At 43.1% G+C, this 23867-nt stretch overlaps 1 protein-coding gene across 3 annotated transcripts in view; it reads right to left on the reverse strand.

Moving 5' to 3' along the window:
• The window catches only part of LOC146796323 (uncharacterized), a 354882-nt gene that overhangs the window by 143848 nt on the left and 187167 nt on the right, over window positions 1–23867 (reverse strand). For all 3 annotated transcript variants that reach the window (XM_085628847.1, XM_085628846.1, XM_085628845.1), the window contains exon 5: window positions 2077–2191. In XM_085628847.1, coding sequence (XP_085484973.1) covers window positions 2077–2191 — 115 coding nt within the window. The remainder of the gene's footprint in view (window positions 1–2076; window positions 2192–23867) is intronic.

A 23867-nucleotide genomic window follows, 5' to 3' on the forward strand; every position in this document is an offset into this window, starting at 1 on the left:
TAGTCGCCTGTGCATTCCACTGTGACGGAAGATGTAGGAGTCGTGTGTGCTCCCCGGGAATTGTGCCACTAGGTCCGTTATGATGTTATTGGCATCGCACACAACCTGCACGTTGATTGAGTGGTATGACTTGCGGTTCCGGAATATGTACTCATTTGCTGCGGGTGGACATATGGGGATATGCGTACAGTCGATGCATCCAATTACATGTGGGAATTGTGCCACCTGGTAGAATGCCTGTTTGGTGCGGTCCAACTGCTGTGGGGTTGTGGGGAAGCTGATGTGGGTGTGTAGCATTGTCAGCATGGCATCTAGGAATTTCTTGAAGAAGCGTGACAGTGCGCTTTGCGATACGCCTCCGGCCACCGCAATTACCCCCTGGAAACTCCCTGAGGCCAGTAGGTGCAGGCTGCATAGGACCTGAACGTGCGCAGGGATTGCATTGGTGCGGTGTGTCTGGTGCTGCAGTAATGGTTCCAGGTCTGCAATCAGGCGCATGATCATTGCACGATTGAGGCGATACTTCTCGTACACCTCGTCCTCATTCTGCCCGAGCAAGGTTATGCGCAGTCTGAAAACTCGCTCCTGGACCCTTCTCCTGTGCTGTCCTGCTGCATTGATACGCATCCTCCTTGCAAGCACGTAGAGGGCAGCCATTTTGTGGGAGCCAACAGGGTCTCCTGGGCCACATTTAAGGGTTTTGTGATTGCCTCAATCATTTGCACATGTTGAATTTTTTTTGGGGGATTTGCGTTTTTTTTTTTTTAACTGTACCTCCAGGTTTTGATTCCCCTTATTTAGCTCTGGCAAAATAGTGATTTTTGGGATTTTCGTTATTAGCGACTGTTGTTGCATTGGGGTGCGAATCGTTATTTGCTATTGGCACTTTCCGGGAGCTAATAGTGATTTCGGTATCTGCTAATTCGGTATTTAGCGATTCGGTGATTTTGCATTTAGGTTATTAGCGATTCGGTATTTTGGCGGATTTATTTTTTCCGGTTTGTTATTTGCTCACGTTTTGGGTTCATGCATTTGAAGTAGGTATTTTTTAATCGCTAACAGGTGATTTTTGCGATTCGGTATTTTACCGAGTGGATTTTGGCTTGATGCATGAGGCTGCATATTCGTTCTCATTGGTTGCATATATTTTTGCTATAGTGAATTTCATTACAAGCAAACAGTTCTTATACAGCAAACAGTTCTTAAACGGTTAGGAAAACCCTTACTAAAACAGTTACACTGTATGACAAGCATAGTAAAGGGGATGCTTATCTGCGTAGAGCCGCATTTCAAGGAGAAAGATAGTACAGTGTGCATACCGATTATGGTCTAGCAGTATTCTGTTCTAGAACAATCTTATTTGTCATGTCATACTTCAAAGTGGCTGTGGAGTTTGCATTAAAGGAATAATGCATAATGCTAGTCTCCCTGTCTTTCATAAATTCATATTCTCTTTGCATAATAATTAGGAGACTCGCTTTTCTGTAGTTCGGACCACCCTCAGATCATGCCATAATTTTTTTTATTTCCCTATAATTCTATAGCATATAAAGTGCAATAAAATGTCATGTACATTAAATATAATGTTATAAAAGTGTTTTAAATCACAACAGAATAAAAACAAATATACACAAAAAATGTTATAAAGTTTTTAGGCAGACATTTCGCCTTGAAAATACAGCTAAAATTCATTTCAATTGATAGTCTCCATCACAGACTTTTTGTATTGAGTGCATTTCTTTAAGTGTCTATCCCTTCATCTCTTGCTTTTTTTGTTCAGTATACTTTTTTTTTAATCATTCACTTGTGTTCGCTCTAGTTAACATCGGGTGCTTGGCTATTGTCCTGAACCTTACCCGCTTTTGTCATATTGTTCAGCTTTCACACTCTGTTCTCTTATAACAGACTACAGTTAAATCTACAGCTTCGTCTCGGTTTTAAAGTTTGTCATCATTGCTAACTTCATTCTCTTGGGCCATCTGACCACAGTATGGTAAACACATCCTAGAGAAACCAGGGTCATCCATCATTCAGCGGGTAAGGTTTCACGTTATTGGAGATGCAGAAGATACTTACAATGGCGGAAATGATCTTTGAAGCAGACAACACGAGCCTTTTGAATTCTTCACGCGAGATGTACGGGCGCGAGACTTGAACTTCAGAGGTTCGGCTGTGCAGGCGTTGCTTTTCTCTAAGGTGATAAATTATGAGATAATTACTTTTACTTCACACATAAACGCAACACATAGCAAACACGGTGAAAGAGTACCCGTTTTAAAGCTAACATCCTTATCAGTAATGCCTATTATTGAAAAACGAAAAAAAGTAAAATTGTCATTTAATATATATATACTTTTTTTTAAAATGAGGTCAGAGAGAGAAACTGCTGCACACCTGCCACTCAAGGTAGAACAGTGAGCCCTTTAACTGCAATGGGGTCTGTCTTCAGTGCAAAACCGACCAGGTGTCAATATTCCTCCCTCTACCTCTCCAGGCACCTGATCATTATGAGGAGTCTGAGCAGGAAGAGTGCATTCTGCAACACATGTCATCCTTATACAAATCTTCACATCGAGGCTACTCCAGGGAGTGGTATTTAATCCCACGAGATACACTGGTTTAAAACTTTGAGTGGACCGCAATTGCGTCAATGATAATATATATTCCCCACTCGCTGCGATTTTATAGAGCCTTAGGGCCTGATGACGAGTTTGGCGCAGCGGCGCTGGCACAACTCCGCCTCCGCTGCGCCAATCCCGTGCAAGGACCACCAGCTGTGTTACGAGTTGAACTTGTGTAGCACAAGTTCACCTCATAATATGATTGGCGGCGCTTTGACTTGGGAACTTGCAATGGGAACAGCAAAAAGCTTCCAGCACGGCATGGACGGTGACGTCCACGCCATGCTGGAACTTTGTGGGGATACAGACAGGGGGGCCCATGTTGTCCCCTCCTGAATGTATCCCCATGGCGGGGGGCACAAGTGGACCTGGTGGGTCCTCTTTGTTCCTCCACCGCCAGTCTTTATATGGCGGGACTCCTACCATGAAATGCCTGGGCGTTGGATGAACTCGTAATATGATGTGCAGGACTGTGCCAGTCCCCGCTCAGCATATTGCGTTGTGGCGCAGCTGCCACCACCAAGGAACGACTACTCCTTGGTGCAGCTGGCAGTCTACGACCGATACCACTTTGAAAGTTGAAATCAGCAAAATGGTGGACCGCCAGACTCGTTATCAGGCCCTTAGTAATGGGCTGGATTTAGTGCACCCAGGAAGTAGAAATACAGAGGATCAGAATATCCATAAACTAATCATTTGTGAAAAAAATGTGATTTTAATAGTCACATTCAGGTCTTGTACTAAGTAGTAGTGATGCCAACCTGTTTGTTATTCACAGTTTAGGAGCCCTCAGTAATTGTAAGAATGAACTAAGTGACCCCAGGAAATTAGATAGTGCACATTTCATTACGATGGTAAGATACCTGGTTAATGGGTATTAATATTAGACCTAAATGTTAACAAAATCAGATCTAAAGTGTCCTTCAAATAATTCAGTTTTTACGATTAGATCCTGAAAAATGGGAGCCCAAGATTTATAAGAAAAAACCAAGGAAGATTACGTCCCCTTGATATATGAATTGTAATATTTTCAAATCCCCACCAGCGGAGAAGGGAAGGCCCATGTCAAAGACTGTCTAACCTGAAAGTTGCGAAATAGATATACTTGCATTTGCCAATAGGAAAGAGAGTTGTGGGATATCCCAAAAATCAAATAAAAAATTCCTTTCCCCTAGATCAGAGGTCTTCAAACCTTTTGATGGCGAGACCCCCCTGTCAACATTTTTTAGGTGTACGGACCCCCTCCTGACAAAATTGTTTAGAACCTCGTATTCATCATCATTGACAACCATAAATGCCCCTAATATCCATGGCAAATCATTTTCATGGTGGGGAAATAATATTGAATATTGTTTAGCAAACCAATGGTTTGTAGGTGACTGTGGTTCGGTGTCAGAAGCTTATCACACCGTTCAAACAAAAAGTCTCCAAAAAGAATTACCTAAAAGTGCACAATGGTACTTTATTTCTCACAAACAAAACATAATATGACAAAACAAATTTGGATGATAACACCTTTCTGAACTAATCTAATGGGTGTTCCTGTTTTTCTCCAGAGAAACGGTTAATCTGTGGTTGCACCTCATTAGTACCAGTTTAACACCCAAATATAGCAATAAGCAACAAAAAGGTGACCAGCCCAGCTTTGCAAAGGGCCTTCTACTGCGCGGCAACACGTGTCGCTGCTTTTAGTAACTTTCGAACCGTTTGAGTAATAAAAAATGATTTTTTTTTTTAAATCAGCAGATTATGCCGCAGATGATGGATTATGTGGCAAATGCAGCAAACATAGAATTATGCTAAAATCGCAGCAGCCACACAATCTCATATTTCCAGTGACCCTTGGTATAATGGCTGTAACACGTGGGCTACAACTTTAGTGCGAGGCATCCAAGGAGAATTATGCTATATTTCATGGGATGCTGATGGAACGGAGGTTGCTGAACATCATTCATCATAATTAAATCATACCATTTATAATCCTTATTGATGAACTGTAAGGTCCAAGCAAGATGATTTCTTTAATTCCCGGGGAGGAAGTGGTCCCTTAATCTTATTTCATATTGTTTTTCTAAAATGTTTTTTATTTTTAACATTATGAAAACAGATGCTTCTATTTTAGCAAAAACTGGCTCCTGGTCATATTAGTTTGCTGCTGTTGTTGACTTCAATCATGTTTGGAGGGATTAGAGGACCTTGAGAGTCTGAACATGGGGAGGGTTAAAGATGTGGCTAAAAACATCAAAGATTTTTAGGTCTTTCATCATCATGTAGCTACATATAAAGTAACGGAAAGCTTAAATGAAAAATGAATAAATATAAAAAGTTCTTACTCAGTGGGAAATGCACCATAGTACATTATGAAACCTGTATTAGTTAATGCAGTGCAGAGGTCTCTGTGTAACCAGAGAGCCACATAATTAAATCTTGATTAGTGCAGAGGAGAATAGTGATGTGTATTTTTGTGCTAGAGGGTCACAGCATGTGACAGAAAGGACTGTGAATATGTAAGTCATTATTTTATACTTGCATTATACACAGTATACAATTTACTGCTACAAAGTGCGCAAACATTTTTGCGATAAAATGGTGCTTCCAAAATATAGATTTTAGTAATGCCCAGGCAGTACGTAAGGCTATTATTTTTTTTACATAACTGTCCCTTCAACACCTCCTCAGGGATAGTAAGCACTATGTCAGTACGCTGACAGTTTAGCACTTTACAGCTCAGCTGTTTACTCTTCGCACGACCACTCAAAAATAATAAATATTTGTCATCACAAAGCTTCAAGTGATTCAAGTGATTTGATCAATTAAAGCCGGCTTCCAAGCATCCTTTACATTTGCAGATTTCCCTTCACAATTGCAGATTAAGTTGTTGTGTACATTTGCATTTCTTTCAGGCAAGCAGCACACTGGCGGAAAGGCGTGTTTAGCTGTCTGCCGGGCTTTGGTTTAACAGCTCAGCAGAGTCCCTGAATGACACTCCTGCTGAAGAGGCCGAAGAATGCGTGCCCCCTTCCCATGACTCCTTGGCCCACCTTGAGGGTCGCACATCATAAATTAAAGACCTTTACCTAGGTTGACTGCATAATGTTGAATTCTGTGAATCATAAATAGAGAAGAACTACACTGGGCACTTTGATCTGAAATGTAAAGCCTGATATAGTAGTCTTTTATCTCATTCAATAGTGAGTGCTAAAAAGTTTTTGGGGTGACTGGAAGGGAAGGTTGGAAATGGAAGTGTCACAATCCTTGTGAGAACCTAATGGCATAATCAATTGACACAACACCCCCATCACCAGGGATTTGAATGACTGCAATGGTAAATTGTGTAACCTAGACCGGAACTCAAATGTGCATCCTTAGGGATGTGAATAAATGGAGTAAAAAATGGTTATGTAGTAACTTGAATGGTGAGGTATGGGAGTAATGAGACCAACTTTGGCCGATGAGCATGGAAGAAGAAATGCCTAGAGATTGTAAATTTGAGTACCACAAAGATATTGTTTGCACTGAGATTTTATGCTATTGGAAATGTACCATGGAGTATTTGTTATTACTCTTTTATGCAGCTTTTAATCATCTTATTGTGAATTTCTGATGGAGATTGAGCAATTTTTGTTTCTTGTCCTGAAGAAAGTGGCAACATATCATAAGATCCAAAGAATTTTGTCTACGTAGTTTTATATGCAGGATCCCCTTGACATTTCGATATTGTAGATGATTGTCCTAGCAAAGCATTACACATTGGGGGCGTGGCTTAGGTGCCGTGCAAGATGGCCGCCTAGAGGGGCTGTTCCGTCGCATCGGGACGTTTCCTGGACCTGAAGAGGCCGAAGAATGCGTGCCCCCTTCCCATGACTCCTTGGCCCACCTTGAGGGTCGCACACCATAAATTAAAGACCTTTACCTAGGTTGACTGCATAATGTTGAATTCTGTGAATCATAAATAGAGAAGAACTACATTGGGCACTTTGATCTGAAATGTAAAGCATGATATAGTAGTCTTTTATCTCATTCAATAGTGAGTGCTAAAAAGTTTTTGGGGTGACTGGAAGGGAAGGTTGGAAATGGAAGTGTCACAATCCTTGTGAGAACCTAATGGCATAATCAATTGACACAACACACCCATCACCAGGGGTTTGAATGACTGCAATGGTAAATTGTGTAACATAGACCGGAACTCAAATGTGCATCCTTAGGGATGTGAATAAATGGAGTAAAAAATGGTTATGTAGTAACTTGAATGGTGAGGTATGGGAGTAATGAGACCAACTTTGGCCGATGAGCATGGAAGAAGAAATGCCTAGAGAATGTAAATTTGAGTACCACAAAGATATTGTTTGCACTGAGATTTTATGCTATTGGAAATGTACCATGGAGTATTTGTTATTACTCTTTTATGCAGCTTTTAATCATCTTATTGTGAATTTCTGAGGGAGATTGAGCAATTTTTGTTTCTTGTCCTGAAGAAAGTGGCAACATATCATAAGATCCAAAGAATTTTGTCTACGTAGTTTTATATGCAGGATCCCCTTGACATTGCGATATTGTAGATGATTGTCCTAGCAAAGCATTACACATTGGGGGCGTGGCTTAGGTGCCGTGCAAGATGGCCGCCTAGAGGGGCTGTTCCGTCGCATCGGGACGTTTCCTGGACCTGAAGAGGCCGAAGAATGCGTGCCCCCTTCCCATGACTCCTTGGCCCACCTTGAGGGTCGCACACCATAAATTAAAGACCTTTACCTAGGTTGACTGCATAATGTTGAATTCTGTGAATCATAAATAGAGAAGAACTACACTGGGCACTTTGATCTGAAATGTAAAGCCTGATATAGTAGTCTTTTATCTCATTCAATAGTGAGTGCTAAAAAGTTTTTGGGGTGACTGGAAGGGAAGGTTGGAAATGGAAGTGTCACAATCCTTGTGAGAACCTAATGGCATAATCAATTGACACAACACCCCCATCACCAGGGGTTTGAATGACTGCAATGGTAAATTGTGTAACCTAGACCGGAACTCAAATGTGCATCCTTAGGGATGTGAATAAATGGAGTAAAAAATGGTTATGTAGTAACTTGAATGGTGAGGTATGGGAGTAATGAGACCAACTTTGGCCGATGAACATGGAAGAAGAAATGCCTAGAGAATGTAAATTTGAGTACCACAAAGATATTGTTTGCACTGAGATTTTATGGTATTGGAAATGTACCATGGAGTATTTGTTATTACTCTTTTATGCAGCTTTTAATCATCTTATTGTGAATTTCTGAGGGAGATTGAGCAATTTTTGTTTCTTGTCCTGAAGAAAGTGGCAACATATCATAAGATCCAAAGAATTTTGTCTACGTAGTTTTATATGCAGGATCCCCTTGACATTGCGATATTGTAGATGATTGTCCTAGCAAAGCATTACACATTGGGGGCGTTGATGAATACAAGCCCCAGCTAGGCCCGCAAGAGACAAGGGTTCGCTCTTCTGTAACGAGATCTATAAGGAAGTTGGCACGGAAACTGCAAAGTACAAAAACAACGTTTATTAACCCTTAAGGGTGGTCCTACAATCCACACAACACTCTTCAGTATTGCAAGGAGTAGCACACCGAACATTCGTACACAGCCCCCTTTTATACACAACAGAGGGGCTCATGAGTGGGTGGATAGTACATGAAGTCGAAGAACATTACCATTTAGGGTCATTCTCGATTCTAAATCAATACATGGGCGGAGCTAACACACTCCTTGAGCCCGCGAAAACACATGGTCAAGCAAAGCTAATTATAACAGATGCGGTCAAGTCTGGGCATGCGCCAGATGGACAAGAGGGAGCTATTTATAACTGTTGCTAGGCAGATTACAAGAGCAACTAACACAGAGGTCGGACTCTCCTCGTGGTGAACACGTGGCAGCATGTCAATACAAAATGGAGTCCGGACTTCGGCCAACATAATGGGGAAAACACGATAAAAGGGAAACACTAATGTTTTCAGTAAATGCTTAATCACATTCTGCCTTAATTTACAACAGACGACCCTTTCAGCATTTACTGAAGACATCTGGCTTCCAAGAATAATCATCGTATACGTCAATTATCATCATTCCTTTAACCTCTTTAGCTAGACCCTTCTGACGGGCAACTTCGGCAATAGCTTTCTTATCTGGAATGCAGAATGAAATGCATACAGAACAACATAATGGTCCACATTGAATACACATACAGAGAAGGAATAGAATTGCTATGATAATACAAAGACCAGTTAAGACCTTCCATCCCCAGGCAGTAACCAATGCCCAAAACCATCCAGAAAAGGACCAAGTGCCGTTTTCCGTGTGGATTTCAGCTGCTATTTTATGCAGCTTATTAATGGCGTTATAAACGGATGGTGTATGATCAGGAATGAACACACAGCAGCTACTTCCAATAATTTTACAGGCTCCTCCTCGATCAGCTAGCATTACATCCAATACCATACGGTTCTGCAATGCAACAATTCTGGTAATCTGTAATTCTTCCGTAAGATTCCCAAGAGCAGCAGCAGTCTGATTTGTCACAGCTTCTACCACTCTTGTTAATCTTCGGATCTTCCTACTATTCAAGGCGGCACCAACAAAGAAGAACAATCCTAAGTTAAAATCAATATACTGTTGCAAACTGGTATCAGTCTGATCCACATCATCCGTCGATAAAGTACGTTTATACCTATTTACAGTCACATTATTCAACAATTTCAAGTCTTTATGATACGATGCAGGTGCTAGGAATACAGGGGGTAGTAGGAATGATACATAGCATACCCCAGACCACCCAGCCGGCAAACGGTAATAACCTTTATTTCCACATACAAAATAGGTATTATGGGATGCTAGGAAGGTGCTGTTATTCAGTCCGTCGATATTCAGAACAGTTAAACAATCACTGACACCAACAGGGATAAAACCCACACTCTGGACACACAGGTCCGCTTGGGCTTGTGCCACTTGGATCACAAACTTGTCCTTCCCCATAGCGTCTCTAGTGTTCGTAAAGATATAGGGAATGGATTCATTGTCTGGTCGGTACTCTTCCCATTCCCAAATTGTTCCATTTGCTTGTGGATATCCATTTCTGTCCTGATGACATTCTTTATTAAGTCTAAAAAGCAGTCGTCCCACTGTCGGTTTCCGAGTGGCAAACAACAAAGTGTACCATGCTCTACAAGAGCCATTGTGTGAGAAAGGAAGTGGTATGAATGGCGTACCTCCTTTCTTCTGATGGGCTGGCATCATCCCACATATCCAACAGTTCGTAGCATTTGTAGCAACGTGGGTGTGATGCAGCATCTGAATGAAAGTGTTATTCAAATAGGATTGTCGATGCTTCAACTCTTGATATGGCAATGTGTAAAAGTAGTGCTCCGCAGGCACTGGAGTCGTCAACACAAGTGTCTCTCGAGCTGGAGTTGCCTCCTCCACAAACCATGTGGTTATACCAACGATAGCTACAGTTAGCATGAACCCCAACGCACAAAAAATCTTCTTTTTCTCCATGTCAAAGGAAACAATACCCTAATATCTTCCTGAAACTAAAAGTCTGTCAGAACTCTTCCCCTTGGGCAGCGGTTGATTTCTTCACCAACGGGCCAAGACGGGTGTCGCTACACTAATGCAGGGCTGATCCCCCCCCCTTGCCTCAGCGGCTCTCCGTTTCACTAACCCAAGGGCCGTTCTGACAGTATGTCCCAGTACTGAAGATCTCACTTCCTTGGTCGCAGATGATATCGCCTTCCTCCAGAAGTCGTGTGGTCCGAAAAGAGCTCCTCAGTGTCGTTTGGCCTCGCAACACGGCCTGTCTCTGCTGCTAGGACTTCTCGTTGATCGGTCAGCACGGCAGACTCCACCAGTCCGGGCGGTACCTTTCGACAGTGCAAGGAATGGATCCAATTCTTCCTGTTCGAGACTCGCACTGCCGTCCTCGTTGCAAGAAGGACTTGCTCAGGTCCGATCCATCTCGGCTCCAAACTGTTCGTTCTGTCGAAGACCTTCAGCATGACATGATCCCCAGGCCGGAGACCATGTCCTTCACCGGTAGACCGATCAGGGAGCGCCTCTCGGACCTGTTGATGAATAGAAACCAAGTTATCCGTTAACTGTGCCAGATAATCGCTCATCATTACACAAGGTACATCATACACAGCCTTAGGCCTTGGTGGACCCCAGATATTCATTGGGCGTCCAAATACAATCTCATAGGGTGTAAGGCCGGTTCGAGAGTGTGGCACCGACCTAATTGACAATAACGCCAGTGGCAAGGCGTCTGGCCAAGTCAAAGATGTTGAAGCTTGAATTTTGGCGATCTTAAGCTTCAGTGTACCATTATACTTCTCGACTAGTCCTGCAGACTGAGGGTGGAACACGGCATGGAACTTCTGAGTGATGCCTAGGCCCCTTAAGACATACTTTATAACATCCGCTACAAAGTGAGGGCCATTATCACTCCACAGAAGTCTACAGATGCCGTATCGGGGGAAAAACTCTTTCAGCAATAGCTTCGCTGTAGTCATTGCAGTATTGTCTTTCGCAGGGTACGCCTCAACCCACTTACTGAAGGCGCAAACCACTACTAGAACATACTTCAAATTGTTACAGCGCTCAAGCTGGATATAATCCATCTGCAGAACCTCAAAGGGTGCAGTGGGTGTCGCAAATCCTCCTGCTGGAGTTCGCGTGCCTTTCCCTGGGTTGTACTTCAGACAAATCATACAGGTCTGCACCACCCTCTTTGCTGTGCTAGCAATCTCTGGATGCTCCCAGACTTGAGTAAGCAATTTCACAATTGCGGAAGCTCCAACATGTGCTAGCCCATGTGCCATCTGAACCATAGGTTGTACAAAAGCCGTGGGTAATTTCCATCTATCCATCTGCTTATTTCTCCAGCAACCCTCGTCATCCAGCTCTCCTTCGCTAACCCATTGTTCCCGCTCTTTGTCAGAAGCGGTCTTTTGTATTTCTCGCACTTGCTCCTTCGCATCATGCCATCTCTCCACCTGTGACTTCACTACATACATGGCAGTAGTACCGGGCTGCATCGCAGTCTCCCGTGCTACTCGATCTGCTAACGCATTCCCTTCTCCAACCTTATCAACCACTTTCCTATGGGCGCTACACTTAACAATGGCGATTTTCTTTGGGTATGTCAATGCAGTTAAAAGATTATGAACTAACTCCCCATGCATTATCTGTACCCCATGTGACGTTAGAAACCCTCTCTCCTTCCAGAGTAGGCCGAAATCGTGCGCTACTCCGAAGGCATAGCGGCTGTCTGTGTAAACATTCACACACAATCCTGTACTGAGCTCACACGCTCGTGTTAACGCTATCAGTTCCGCTGCTTGAGCTGATTTCTGTGGTATGCGTGCTGTTTCCACTATCGTCTGTAACGTGGTAATTGCATACGCTGCTGAAGTCGTACCATCTGGTAGCTTCAGGCATGATCCGTCTACCCACAACTCTCCATCTACATCTAAAAAGGGCGTATCCTGGAGATCAATACGACCCTTTGTTTGTTCCTCAGTCACAAGAATACAATCATGCGCTTTCTGCGCCTCAGGCTGGGTCTCGGGGTATGGCAACAATGTGGCCGGGTTTAATGTCACGCACCTTTTTAACGTAATATGAGGAGCCAAAAGCGTCAACTCATATCCCGTTAAACGGGCACTGGTCAAATACTGCGTCTTTGTTTGATTAAGCAGAGCATCAACAGCGTGGGGAACTAACACCAACAGTTTATGGGACAATACAATTCCTTCACTCTGCCGTATTGACACAGCTGTCGCCGCAACCGAGCGAAAACACCCTGGTAACGCTCGGGCGACAGGATCAAGCACAGCCGAAAAGTATGCACAAGGGCGCTGCTTATCGCCGTGCATCTGCACTAAGACTGATAATGCACATCCATCTTTCTCATGCACATACAACGAAAAGGGTTTTGCATAATCAGGGGTCCCTAACACTGGTGCTGAACAAAGGGCCTGTCTTAATTGCTGAAAAGCAGCGTCACACTCATCTGACCAGGGGATCGGGATGGGCGTGTCTTTTGTCAAGAGCGCTAGTAATGGCTTAGCTATGTGTGAAAACCCCAATATCCACTGTCTACAAAAAGAAACAAGACCCAAAAATGCACGCACATCCTTCTGCGTGGATGGCCTTGGTGTGTCCAAAATTACTTGGATACGATCTGGTGTGAGTGCACGCCCCTCCTTAGACAAAAGGTGACCCAAATAAGTCACCTTTGGTCTACAGAATTGCAATTTCTTCCTAGAGACCTTGTGATTGTGGGATGCTAAAAAGGAAAGTAAGGCTATCGTACTTTCCTCGCACAACTCCAGGGTGTCAGCCGCCAACAGGATGTCATCGACATATTGAATGAGGGCGACCCCCTCGAGTAAAGCAAAGGAATCCAACTGTCGTTTCAAGGCCTGACTGTAAATACTAGGGCTTTCTGTGTAGCCCTGGGGAATTCTACAAAAGCGATAAGATCTATTGTTTAATGTGAACCCAAAAAGGAATCGGCTATCAGGGTGAATGGGAATAGAAAAGAAGGCATTTTTCAAATCAATCACTGAGAACACGGTCGCCGTAGGCGGGACCAGGGTGAGCAACGTCGTGATATCGGAAACCACCGGGTACTGAGGTATCACGATCTTGTTCACCTCCCTCAAATCAATTATGAACCGATAAACCTTTGCATCCGTGTCCTTTTTCAGAATAGGGAGAATCGGACTGTTACAGATATTATAGGGAACTTCTTCCACTACTCCTACCGCGATCAAATCTTGCACAATCTGTATGAGAGCTTCCTCGCCCTCCTGGGAAATACGATACTGGGGGAGGCGTGGTAGCACCGCCCCCTCCTGGACACTAATGTGGACCGGAGGAATCACCATTTGTCCCACATCCGTGTCCGACGTGGCCCATAAAGCTCGGGGGAGGGTAGCCAACAACGCATCCTCTGAGATCGTACACATCCGCCCAGATCGGGGGTAGTTGTCATTTAAAATCACCCTCACACCCTCGGGGGAACAGCGAATTGTAGCCCTAAAGTGCTTTAACATATCAAGGCCCATAATGTTATCCGGTGTGTACGGAGCAAGCAGAAACGGACAAGGCGCAGAAAAACAATCAACTTTAAATGCAAGGGGCTGTGAAAGAGGGCTTCGGGAAAGTGTACCGTCAAACCCTACCGATGTAACTATTGAGCCGGATGGGGGAGCCCCCGGAACCAAGTACCTAGACAATGCACTACGTGTCGCTCCTGTATCCACTAGGAACTGATCAGTAGAACCTAAAACCTCAGCCGATACATAAGGACCCGTCTGATCGACCGGCACCTCAACTGATTCGGACCCCCATCCTACGCATTCCTATGCATGCTGAGAATCGTGATATCCCGAGTGATCGATGTCCGATACATGGTACTGATGCTGGTGATCAAAAATATTCGAGCTATCTCGGTGCTGTCCGGCCGTATCAAAACGGACATTATCATTAGAGGTCCCTCTAAAGTTCGAGAAGCCCCCTCTCCCCCTCTGGCCACCCAGAGTGTGCCCCTGCCGCGAAGCGCGCAACGCTGGGCACTCCCTGGCCCAATGGCCCAACTGCTTACAGTACGCACATTGGTTCTTATTCAAAGCAGGTCGGCCCGAAGGGGGACCATAAGATCCGCTCCTTCCCCTATTGTTATTACCCCGGCGGGGCGGGCCATATACTTGTGCTAACATAACTTTCGTTTTGAGATCTTTTGACTTCTTCTCCTCCTGGCCCTTCGCCTCGTGCTCCTGACGCTCATAATACTGGGCGATGGTCAGAAGGGCCGTCGGTGTCGCGGAGGACCAAGAACTCTCACTTGCTTTTAACCGGGCCGCAACTGCCGGCAGTAGATTAGCCACATATTTGTCCGCAAAAAGGTGGCAGCCTGTGTCGTCGGTAAGCGACTGGCCACTAAAATCATGGAACGTTTCTTCAAAACGCGTGAAGAAATCTGCCACTGACTCATCAACCTTCTGCTGACATGCCGCCAACATATTCCAGTCAATCTTCTTGGGGGGGATTATTGTTTTTAATTTAGCCACAATAGCAGCAGGGAGATCTAGAATATTCCGGGGAGGTTTCTGTGCGGGCTTCCGCTCCCTATCCTCATCCTCAAGGTCAGACCACCGGGCCTTAAAAGCAACTATATCATCCACCTTTCGGACAGATCGCCACGTGTCCGGTGGTAGAATAAGGCCAAAGAACAGATCTATATCCGCTAAGGTCATAATGCAAGAATTCAAGGCCCCCTCGACTTCTTCATAGAAAGCCGCTGGATTCTTGCGGGGGTCAGGCAATGCATTCTTTAACGCCATAACATCGGCTCTATGCCATGGAGTATAAACCCAATTATACACGAAATATCCCTTAGCATCGACGGAGTTAATATCGGAGCTAGTCCCCGCTCCCTTAGGAGGAACATACAAAGGCGCCGCCTCTCGCATTGGTTTAGCATGCACTATGTCATCCTTATCTGACTGGGAGGCGGATGGGTGGCCCTCTGCTGCAACCGAATCCGACTGCTTCTCCGTTTCCGCTCGTTGGCGTGCTTTCTCTCGAAGGGCCAGTACCTCGTCCCGCAAGGCGAACAGCCTCCGAGCCGCCTCAGGAGCCTTAGAGGGAGAAAAAGCACCGTTACGTATTGCTCTGGCATCCGAAGACACTTCGTCAGGCTCAAAAACATGAGAATATTTTCGGAAAGCATTAATCACTTCATCCGCGAAATGACCCAGAAAATACACTTTATCTCTCTCCTGCCATGGCCCCCAAAGTTGAAATAATTCCTCCTGGGATACCTTGCCTTTCAGCGCACGGAAGGAGATTTGCCGAAGCTCAGCCATTTGCTCGGCTGGCAACATGGACCGTGTGTCTACCTTACCCGAAGCCGGGTCGGAATCTTGCGGCCGCGGAGCGGATGCGCCAACATAAGGGGGCGGAGAGCGATCTAGTAAATAAAAATCGTCATCAGGATTATTAAGGACAGGATAAATTGGCTGGCGAACAACATATTGGCCCGAAACTTGTAGCCTACGCTCTTTCTCTTGTCTATCCGTCTGTTCTTTGTCCTCCCGACGCTTTGCTTCCTGTGCTCGCACATGATCATTCTTTCGTTGCTCTTTATCAAACAATGCTTTCTCACGTTTCTCTCGCTCACGCACTTCCTTCACCCATAACCGCACACACTCAAACATCTCCTGACGAGCACGTCGCTTACACATACACTGTTCCACATACTCAATCTTACGCATATCAAACGATCCATACAAAGGCCATCGCAACTCAGGATCCTTCTTGGTATATTTCCTCCACAATGTGCTGTACATTATGGAAGAAAGACCATGCTTCACGTACATATCCCTATTAGGAGTCCCCTCTGGGGGAGCTGGAGCAGATTCCTCGAGGTTCAACCGGTTACCCAAACAGCAGCACCACTTACGGAGTGCGCTAAAAGCAGGCATGTTAGGAATAATGCAAAATATGCAGTATTATCAAGAAAAATGGCACTTAATCGTTGCGCCGTTCCAAGTTTACACAGCTCCGGAGAAATTTCTCCACATTACCTGCCTATATGTGTTGCAACGCATATATGTTCACAAAGACAAATTCAAAATATGACTAGTCACCATCAATCAAACTCAAATAGCCAGACCAGGCTTCAAAACTCGGAGCAAGTACCGTACAACGGTTCTTACCAATCAAGAGTCCAGGTTCCAACTGCCAAGCTCCACAATCGCCCAAACGGCTCTCACGGCAGGACCGACAGAAGAGGTCTCAGTCGATGACCGGCGCCACCCAGATGGTCAGCTCGGAAGGGAAGGAAGAAAAACCTCGGGATGCCAAGGCTAAGACGCCGCTGGCAGTGATCACGTCCCTGGCCAAACTCCTCACCTTCGTCGCGACCAGTCCTTCGAGCATCCGAGTCGCCGATGAGCCCCACGTGCCGGGCGCCAATTGATGAATACAAGCCCCAGCTAGGCCCGCAAGAGACAAGGGTTCGCTCTTCTGTAACGAGATCTATAAGGAAGTTGGCACGGAAACTGCAAAGTACAAAAACAACGTTTATTAACCCTTAAGGGTGGTCCTACAATCCACACAACACTCTTCAGTATTGCAAGGAGTAGCACACCGAACATTCGTACACAGCCCCCTTTTATACACAACAGAGGGGCTCATGAGTGGGTGGATAGTACATGAAGTCGAAGAACATTACCATTTAGGGTCATTCTCGATTCTAAATCAATACATGGGCGGAGCTAACACACTCCTTGAGCCCGCGAAAACACATGGTCAAGCAAAGCTAATTATAACAGATGCGGTCAAGTCTGGGCATGCGCCAGATGGACAAGAGGGAGCTATTTATAACTGTTGCTAGGCAGATTACAAGAGCAACTAACACAGAGGTCGGACTCTCCTCGTGGTGAACACGTGGCAGCATGTCAATACAAAATGGAGTCCGGACTTCGGCCAACATAATGGGGAAAACACGATAAAAGGGAAACACTAATGTTTTCAGTAAATGCTTAATCACATTCTGCCTTAATTTACAACAGCGTGGCTTAGGTGCCGTGCAAGATGGCCGCCTAGAGGGGCTGTTCCGTCGCATCGGGACGTTTCCTGGACCTGTTGGTGCGTTTTCCTTCAGCCCTTCGATGAAATAACTACCGCATCTTGTACCGGAATTATTGGAGCATTTGGTGAGACCTTCAGCGTTTCAAGCCTTTCGCGCTTAGAGACTTATTTAATCGCTGCACCGATTGCCTCGTAACGGCCGCCATTTTATATGTGCGCACCCGAAATTCGAAATTCAGCGCCTTCACAGAATGCTCTATGTGTGCTGGCTCCTTTGCTTGTTTCTTCTCGAACCTCTAGCGGGTTTATTTGATGCACCATGCAACTAAAGAAGTCACTTCCTTCCTACATGATACCATGTTTAATTGCTCCCCGCTAGTTGTGTTTCTCTCCTCAAGCCGTCCGCCATTTTGAATGCGATTTACCTCACAATCTCATTTGGATGACAAGCTTTCTGCCTACTTCTTTGTTAACCCCACGAATTGCGTCATCTTTATTACTATGCGCTCATTTTGCTTTTGCTGTGGAACCTTTTAATATATGTTGTGGATCATTTTTCCCTTTCATGCCTGTTACTGGATGCACCGTCATCATTGATTTTGCCTGAGTTCTGCTGTGCTTCACAGAGCACTTTGTTTCTGGATGTTGGCTTTTTCATGTTCCTTTCATTTGCTTCCTCATGCTGGCAATCAGTTGTCTATGAACTAAACTCATTGGACTTCCTAGAACTCTGCTGCATTACCAATCTTTATCATAATTGCTTTGCGCATTCCATGCCCTGAAGTTTGGAACATATGAGCAAACTGCGCAATCCGAAATTTGTTTTTGTCCCTTCCAAAAGCATCTCTTCAGCAACGTCCTTATCGTCCTTGGCGTCAGTCTCATCATACCACATAACCCAAATGGCGGGTGTTGCCTCTAATCGCTCATCCTCGACGCAATCCATTTCAAACAAATCTTCTCCACCTGCCACGTTTTCTAAACGCTTAAAACATGATCCTCCGTCTCCTGATAAACCATCATCTCCTATTTCTATGGAACTGATTTTAGAGGAGATTCGTGCCTTGCGCCCGTTTGTAGAGGAAACCAATAGCAAAATGCAATTCCTTGAGGAGAAATGGTCTACCATGGATAACAGAGTGACGTCTGTGGAGCAGCAAATTTTAGAGATATCTGTTCATTCGCAACGCATCTCTTCTTTGGAAAAGATGGTTCTCGCTCTTCAACAACATACAGAGGACTTAGAAAACAGAAACAGGGGGAATAATCTGCGTATATACGGATTACCGGAATCTTTGGAAGGAGATGATCCTGTAACATTCTTCACTTCCTTCCTTCCGAAACTCCTGGACATGCCAGCAACTACTTCTCTTAGCATCCAAAGAGCTCACAGGCTTGGTCCTCGTTCATCTGCTTCAACTAAGTCACGTGGTGTCATCATCCTTTTTTTGAAATTTACGGATCTTCTTTCAGTTATTACTGCAGCTAGGTCTAAACACCAAGTTTCCTGGTTGGGTCAGAAGGTATTTCTATCTCAAGATGTCTCCAACGCCACTGCATCTAGAAGAAAGGAATTTTTGAACCTCCGCGCCCCTTTGCGAACTCTGGGCGCTAGATTTGGTTTGTTTCATCCTTGTATCTTCAAAGTCACACACCAAAATCAAACATGGACTTTTCAAGACCCTGCAGAGCTTAAAATTTGTATCCATATTCAAACTAATAGTCACATGGATACTTCTACTTCTCCTAATGGCTGATCATTAACTTCTTTTTCTTTACAGGATTTTCTGCATTTGTTCTGCATTTACTTGCTATAATGCTGTTGATTTTTCATTCACTTTTTACTTTATGTTTCTCCATTGGTTTATTAAGCTTTTCTTGGATGTTATAACTTTTCAAGGTTTTTAATTTCTTGTGTTCTACGGTGGCTTTTTGTCTATTCCCTTATGTTTTTTTTCCTTTTTTTTCCCCTGATATTAATCGTCTCTTTTGCTCATTCATATAGATCAGTTGGTCTCTATTTCTTCAACCCATATGGCTCCCTTCCTATGTCCCACGTCCTGATGTGGCCGGACTCCCAATCCTGGGAGGCTCATCTTATTGAGTGTCTCCATTGCCCCATTGTGCTTTTTATGTCCCCCTCAGGTATGTTACTCTCAGTCATCCTTTTTGGATATGTACTGTCTTTTCTTGTATTTCTTTTCTCTTTTTCCTCCCTTTTTTCCCCTCGTTTTCCTTTTTGTCGGCTAGTTGCACTCCTTTTTCATCTGTTTATGTCTATCTTCTTCTTTTCTTTATATGCAGTGTTTCTCTTTACCTCTTCGTACTCTTTCAGCTTGTTCTTTACATTCCCTCTCTACTTTTATTCTCTTCTTCTTCCACTTATAAATATTTTCATTTCCTTTTTTATTAAGGTTTCTTTACCTCACCCTGGTCTTTTTTTTCCTGTTCTCTGTTACATTCATTTTTTCTTTCTCTCTCTCTCATTTTTCGGCTGTATATTGCATATAAGCATTCTTGTACTTTTTGTCTCTATTGATTTTATGCTATTTGTAAATTCAAAGTTGTTTCCTTGAATGTAAAAGGTTTTATTAACCCCATTAAACGGCAGGGAGTCCTTTCCCATTTAGCCTCCTATAATCCAGATATAGTTCTCTTGCAAGAGACCCACCTTACTGAAATTGAATCCCTTATATTAAAACGGAATTGGGTAGGTACAGTCTTATTTTCACCTTCCATCAACAAAAAGAATGGAGTTGCCATTTTATGTCATAAGAAATTAAAATGTAATGTTTTATCACAGGAAAATGATACTGATGGTCGATGGATACTAACTAAGTTGCTAATGAATTCTATACCTTTAACTGTTTTTAATGTCTATGGCCCTACACAACCTGATTGCTCTTTCTGGCCTTTAATCACGAAGAAATGTATTCAACATAAGGATGACTTATTTATTTTAGGTGGAGACTGTAACCAGATTGTTGAACCATTCCTTGATCGTAAATCCACAGTTCACTTCATACCTCACAAAACTCACAATTTCTTGACACAATCCTGCAATCACATTTTACTGACTCTTGGCGACTCTCGCATCCTGATACTTTGGACTACTCCTTTTTCTCTCCTCCTCATACATCTTTTTCTCGGCTTGATCACATTTTTCTTTCCCAATTTTTATCTCAAAACTTATTGTCTTCTTCTATTGAACCTATAGTAATTTTGGATCATGCCCCTATTGTAATAGACCTTGACTTACTTCCGCCACGACCCAAGCCTTCCCGTTGGCGTTTCAATAGCGCACTTCTTACTGATCCCAATTTCTCTTCCTCTTTTCGTTCCTTTGCTAAGGATTTCTTTTAATTTAACTGCGACCCTAGTACCCCTCCTCATATCCTCTGGGACTCCTTTACAGCTACTGCCAGAGGATTCATTATTGACTTCGTCTCTAGGAAAAAGAAGCAATATCTTCAGAAATGAAAAACCTCCCTAGCGCATATAAAATCTTTAGAGCATACATTTTATACCTCTTCAGATAAATCTATGTCACCAGATCTTTTACAAGCAAAATTGCAATTTAATAAATTTACTACTGATAATGCATCTTCAATTCTCCTTCGTAGTAGTGCTCGTTATTATGGAGGTCGCATTAAATCAGGGAAACTCTGAGCTAATTATCTGAAATCTCGTAAAAGAACGTACTCTTATAGAATCTATTTACTCTTCTGATAACACTTTCCTACATAAAGATAAAGAAATACTTGACCAATTTCAATTGTTTTATCAACAGCTCTATACCCCAGAATCTCCTCCTACTCCTTCTCTTGTTCAGAATTATTTTGAGAAACTTCCTAAACCTCCTAATTCTCATCTCAATTTTCCAGACCTTGAATTAGACCTCTCATTACATGAACTTTCCACGGCTTTGGCATCCCTTACTAAAGGCAAAACACCCGGCCCTGATGGATTTCCTGTTAAATTTTATTTACATTTTTCTGATCTTTTATTACCCAAACTTTTAACGCTTTTTCAGTCATTTTATTCATCTGGTAAAGCAGAAGGTACTTTTCAGGATGCTACCATTTGTCTTATCCCAAAAGATGGTCGTGACTCCCAATTTTGTAAAAATTATCGTCCGATTTCTTTAGTTAATGTGGACTATAAATTATTTGCTAAATTACTTGCGTTGCGCTTAGATCCCTTTATGTCCCTGCTTATTGGCAAGGAGCAATGTGGCTTTGTTAAAGGTAGGCTTACCTCTGATAACTCTCGCCTTTTTCTTAATGTTTTGAATAAAGCCTCATCTCTTTCAATTCCTTTAGCCACTATCTCTGTTGATGCGGAAAAGGCTTTTGACAGGGTTGATTGGTCCTTCTTGTTTGCTTCCTTACGTTGGCATGGCTTTGGCCCTAAATTCATATCCCTTATCTCTCTGTTATATTCTGCACCCAAGGCTTTGGTGCTTGTGAATGGTCAACTCTCCGCGTCCTTTACTCTTCGGCGGGGCGTTCGTCAGGGCTGTCCTTTATCCCCACTTCTTTTTGTCCTGGCACTTGAACCATTTTTATCCTCCATTCGTAGCAACTAATCCATTTCTGGTTTTCCTTATGGTAACAACCAATTGAAACTTTCTGCATATGCAGATGATATTCTCTTGTTTATTTCCAATCCAGAAGTATCTGTTCCCCCTTTATTATCTGAATTCGACTCATTCTCTCTGGTCTCAGGATATAAGATTAACTCAGATAAGACTGAAATCCTTCCTGTCACCAAAACCTGTCTTCCTCATCTTTTCTCCTCTACTGGCTTTGCCTGGAATAGTTCAAAGATTAAATATCTAGGTATTTGGTTCTCTAACTCTGTTTCTTCTTCAGTTAAATTAAATATGTCCGCAGTTTTATCCAGAATTGAACAATTGTTCTCCGCCTGGAATCCTCTTTTTCTTTCCTGGTGGGGTCGATTGGACTCAATTAAAATGATGATAGCCCCTATTCTAATTTATATTTTTTCCATGTTACCTGTTCATGTTCCTGCACTCTACTTTAAACGTATTGATTCATTCCTTTCGAAATTTCTCTGGAAAAATAAAAAACCTAGAATTTCTCTTGCAGCTCTTCGTAAGTCCAAACCTAATGGTGGAGTTAACTTTCTGGATTTCCGTCTCTATCATAAATCCTTTTCTTTTCGCCAGGCTTCGAGATGGCTTTCATTAGATCTTTCCCAGTTTACCCTTCTTTGGCTTCTTATTGAACAAACATTATTATTACCCTTTTCCTTCGGTGAAGTGGTATGCTTCTCTACCAAGACTCCCTATACTTCATTTCCCTTGTTCAAACATACTTCTTCTCTTTTAAGACCCTTGGTTCACCCTACTACCATCACTCTTGAATCCTTTTTAAATACCCCCATTTGGTATAATTCACTTATCCTTTTAAAGAATAGACCCATCTTCTGGAACTCTTGGAGATTAAGGGGTGTTATGTGGGTTAACCAACTCTTCAATGGATTATTACCTTGCTCCTTTCCCCAATTTCAACTCTTATTTCACTGCCCCCGATCTTCTTTGCAGAAATGTACTACTCTCATGGCAATACTTCTTGACCGTTATTATTCTCTTCCCTCTTCATCATCATTAGTGACTCCATCTCCTCTTCGTAAAATTCTCACTACCATCCCTAAAGCATCTCTTATATATACAATTTTCTCCTCTCCTAATCCAGCTAAATTGGAGCTTTCCTGGGAAGCGGATTTTGATTGTACTTGGTCTGTTGCTCTCTGGGATAAACTTTGGTCCAGATCCTTAACATTTTCTCGTTCTGCTTCTCTTACTCAATCTCTATTTTGTTTGTATCATAGACTTTATCTTTCTCCTCTTTCCTTCTCTCGCTTTATACCCTCTTCTGATTCTAAATGCTGGACTTGTGGTACTTCCAATGCTGATCTTCTTCACCTGTTCTTTTTCTGTCCTGCTGTCTCTGATTTCTGGGAAAAGGTCTGGCTATACCTTTCTCGCATTTTTACACTTTCTGTTCCTTACTCAACCACACTTCCCTTTTTGGGTAGTCTCTCTGATTCTTTAGCTCTCCCTGCACACTCACATGGTCTTTTCGATCTCATGCTTGCTCTTGCATTCCAACAGGTATCTTCTAATTGGAAATCCCTTACAAACATTTCCATACAAGTTTGGTGGAACACTTTATGTCACTTTCACAGGCTTGATGTCTCCTTTGCCTCCTCCTGCAAACCAACACGTAACGTTGATTTTTTCTGGTTACCCCTTACTACATATGTAGATCGATTGGCTCCGAAGAAATCTACACATATCAATTCAGAAAATTTTAAACCTCCTTGAAGAACTTCAACTCTCTCCCTCTTGTTATCTTTTACAGATTTCTCATGTTACATCACTGTTTATGCTGAACATTTCTAGTGTTCATTTATACCATTTGATTATATGCCGTAGTTATCTTTAGTGCAATGTTACTGTTTTTTCCCTCCCCTTCCTTCCTTTCCTATCTTCCCCTTCATTCTCCTTCCCTTAATCTTTAAAATTCCCATAAAATGCTTTTTGTTTCTTTAAAATTGATATTAGCACTGTTAATGTTCTAT

Source organism: Triturus cristatus, chromosome 10, assembly GCF_964204655.1.
Source record: "Triturus cristatus chromosome 10, aTriCri1.1, whole genome shotgun sequence".
Lineage (NCBI taxonomy): Eukaryota > Metazoa > Chordata > Amphibia > Caudata > Salamandridae > Triturus > Triturus cristatus.